Genomic DNA, 3,458 nt, shown 5'->3' with positions numbered 1-3,458 from the left:
CTACATTACCGCCAAAGCTAGAGAGAAACCACCTTTTAAGCACACACGTGTTTCTACCCCATGTATGACTTTGGTTTGCACCATAACAAACCTCCCCGCAAACTCAAGTCCATATGGGCCTCCCTTCCAACGATAGTTCGGACCCAACCTTTTACCGCCGCCAAACAGAACTCTCAAACTGTCTGTGTGCGGACCAGTGAGATTTCGATACAAGACTTCAGGATCAACTCAACGTTACCAAGGGAATGCACGCACGCTGAGAGATGCGCCCGCGGCGCCGTCCATCACATTCGGAATATATTTTGGCTCCAGTAACAAAGCTACATCTCTGAAAAATCACAGCCTTTATCGCCTGAGGATTCGCAATACAAATCGTCTTGCCACTCGCAACATCAAAACCGGAACTCTCTCCTGCCGCAACTTAAAAAATCGTATCTCAAGATCCAACGGTCTAATCATCACCAACATTTTACCACTCTTAGGTCAGTACTTCTAGAACCTACAGTACAAGTTTCACGTCGATCCAACGGTAGAAGAACCCTCTATAATTTTTCTCTCACTGCAGCTCCAAACCTGAACAACTGCAACTTCGAAAAACCATAACTCCAGATCTTACGGTCTGATTACTGTCAAATTTTGACCACGACTAGAACTATACATTTTTTACTTAAATTAATATTTTCAAGGCGATCCGACGGTTAACGAACCCGTAATGATTTTTCTTCTCTAACAGCTCCAAATCCTAATAGTTTAAACCTGAATGGAAGCAGCTTCGAAAAACTATATCTCGAGATCTAACTGTTCGATCTTTCTCAAATTTTTACGGCCACTAGAACTACGTATCTAGAACCTTCGATAAAAACTTCAAACCAATCCAACGGTTAACGAACCTGTTACGATTTTTCTCCTCCATCTGTGCAGTAGAATCCGAATTTTGAAAGTTCATCATTCCCTTGAACGGGACCGCAAGGAATGAAAACTTAGATCTGATACCCGGATCTTCCTGAAAATCTCTGAGCAACAAGACCCATCGATCCGATCATCAACCCCATTGACTGATCTCATGATCATGATACATGTTGCATCACATCATATGCCCGTCGTTCGTTCACCATACTTTCAATTCGCCATTGTGTCTATACTCGAACCTTGAGCTCTGATACCACTTGATAGAAATTCGGTAGGCCCCAACAAGACAAGTGATTGATCATAATCACTAACCCACAAATGACAAACGAATAATTAAAGCATAATGATAAATAAAGTACAAACGACACGGGTATTTAACGTGGTTATATCCCAACTCTAAAACACGGAGAATGGTTTACTCCACGGGCGCAAATCAGAGATTTTCTTATATTATTGTGCACACAATTACAATGAGGCTAGGGGTTACAATTTATAGGAAGAGTTAAACTTGTCCACCAAGTTAAACTTATCCTTCAAGCAAAAGACATTCCATAAATATCTATTACTTGCTCCATACTCCATTCCTACTAGAAGATTTAATTAAGGCAAGAGAATCTCTACGACTTCTTCACCTAGTCAAGCTCCATACAACTTGTTCACCAAGTCAAGTTCTCTACGACTTGTTCATTAAGTCAAGCCTTGTTCCTTTGATCAAATTCTTCACATCTTCAACATTATGTACAACTGTCATAGAATTACCAGAGCTTAAGAAGTTGCACATGATTTTATGCATCAATGTTCAAAATTTCAACATTAAGGCTACAAAGATGCAAACTTTACTTCTTAATTGTTCCCCCGATGCCTTGTTTCTCGCGTTATTGCATGATCGATGTCTTACTAGACTTGGTTTAGCTTTCAACCAATCCATTTTAGGTGATGAAAAAATGAATTATGCAACGAGTTTAATTAACTTGCCCAATATTGTGTATTTCACCATGGATGTTTTTTTTCTTAAGGTATGATTTGAACTTTAAATTGTAATGTTTAATACCGTTCTCTATCACCACCGCACTTCTAGGCGTGTGGTATCCCCATTCCTTGTGTTTGAGCCTCGCTCAGCTCATCCTCTAAATTAATCTGCCAGAAATGAAATATGGAGCTCCAGATCAAACCTGAGGGGGGTTTTCTCCTAGATCCATTAAAGGTTCAAACGCGGTCGAAATGGTTTAAGGATCGAGTTCCTGCAATGTGATTCGGGTTTCCTCCCGAAAGTGCGTGCATGCGTCCAGTGGCGGAACTTGAATTCGGACACAGACGGCGCGGTGTAAAAATTTAATAAATTTTTCATTGTCAGCAGGGGCAAACACTAAAAAAAACCTTATTTTTTTGTAAAAAACAAAAAATTTTTAGTGTAAAATTTTTTGTTCCGTAAAATCCAGGTGGGCCGGATACCCCCTTTGGGTTCCACTACGTACCGCCCCTGCATGCGTCGCAAATGATCGCGAAGATGGTTAATTCCCCTCTGGGTGATGCCGACAAAAAAGAACAAAGAAAAATACCGTTCTCTATCATATCAAGTTTGCACAAAGAGAATACCTTTCTAGTCCAATTTATAGCAGTTTTTAGATTTTCTTTTGTAACTGGAAATCTCTCTTTCATCCGCACAACTTTTTGTTTAAGAAAATTTATCCAGGTGGCTTCCAAACAAGGCTAATAGTTTAAAGATTCTTAGGATTGTAAACATCAACTTTGGTGATCTGGATCAACTTCAAGGTGCTCTCTTTATGCTTCGAAACTCACCTGACATTGAACAACTTCATTTGATGAATTTGCTGACGGTAAATAATGTCAAACTTCTTTTATATGCTTATATAGCGAATACGTTTGATGCCAATGCACTTTCTAAATTTTAATGTTTTTCTAGACTAGACTCGGCACATGCATTTTGATGTGACACCGGCATCCAGTTATTTGGAAGCATCAAACTGTTTGGGCCAGACATTGAATCAGTTGAAAACTATAGAAATCACACGTGTAGATGGATCGAGACCCGTGTTGCTCTTTATAAAGCTTTTACTTGCTCATTCTCCCACTCTTGAAAAAATGTCGATCCAACCTAATGTAACTGATGTTCATGAAAGACTCAATAGTAAACATGTTATGCAGTTTCCACGAGCTTCCTCGAAAGCAGAGCTTCTCTATTTAAATCCGTAGCTAGTTCTTTAACAACTTCCAATTACATTGAGATTTGATTATCTCATGTTGGGTTTTTTTTTTTTTTTTTTTTTTTTTTTTTCCATGTTTTGTATGTTGGGTACTAATTAATACAAAAGTTGCAACTTGCAACACATGTTTCCTGGTAATTTATAAAAAAAATGGTCGATGGTTGTTATTAAGATAAATAATGTGTGCCATAGCAGGAAGCATTTCTTGGTTCGTCAGTTATTGTGTGGAACGATCGTAGGTATGGTAGCTTGTGCACAATATAATCAATACTTTCCTTGTTCTTTCTTAATTAGTCATGACAATGTCTGCTTTCCAACTTGTAA

General features: G+C 38.7%; 1 protein-coding gene across 1 annotated transcript; it reads left to right on the top strand.

The window, feature by feature from the left end:
* Positions 1-2,062: 2,062 nt before the first annotated feature.
* Positions 2,063-3,123, top strand: LOC139875131 (F-box/FBD/LRR-repeat protein At1g13570-like). Its single transcript, XM_071862495.1, has 3 exons — positions 2,063-2,157; positions 2,603-2,747; positions 2,839-3,123. Exons 1-3 carry the CDS (start codon positions 2,063-2,065, stop codon positions 3,121-3,123), a joined length of 525 nt encoding a protein of 174 aa, XP_071718596.1.
* Positions 3,124-3,458: the final 335 nt, after the last annotated feature.

The sequence above is a fragment of the Rutidosis leptorrhynchoides genome, chromosome 11 (genome assembly GCF_046630445.1).
Source record: "Rutidosis leptorrhynchoides isolate AG116_Rl617_1_P2 chromosome 11, CSIRO_AGI_Rlap_v1, whole genome shotgun sequence".
Taxonomy (NCBI): Eukaryota; Viridiplantae; Streptophyta; class Magnoliopsida; order Asterales; family Asteraceae; genus Rutidosis; species Rutidosis leptorrhynchoides.
The sequence above is the reverse complement of the archived record's forward strand: the minus strand, read 5'-3'. Positions and strand labels throughout refer to the sequence as shown.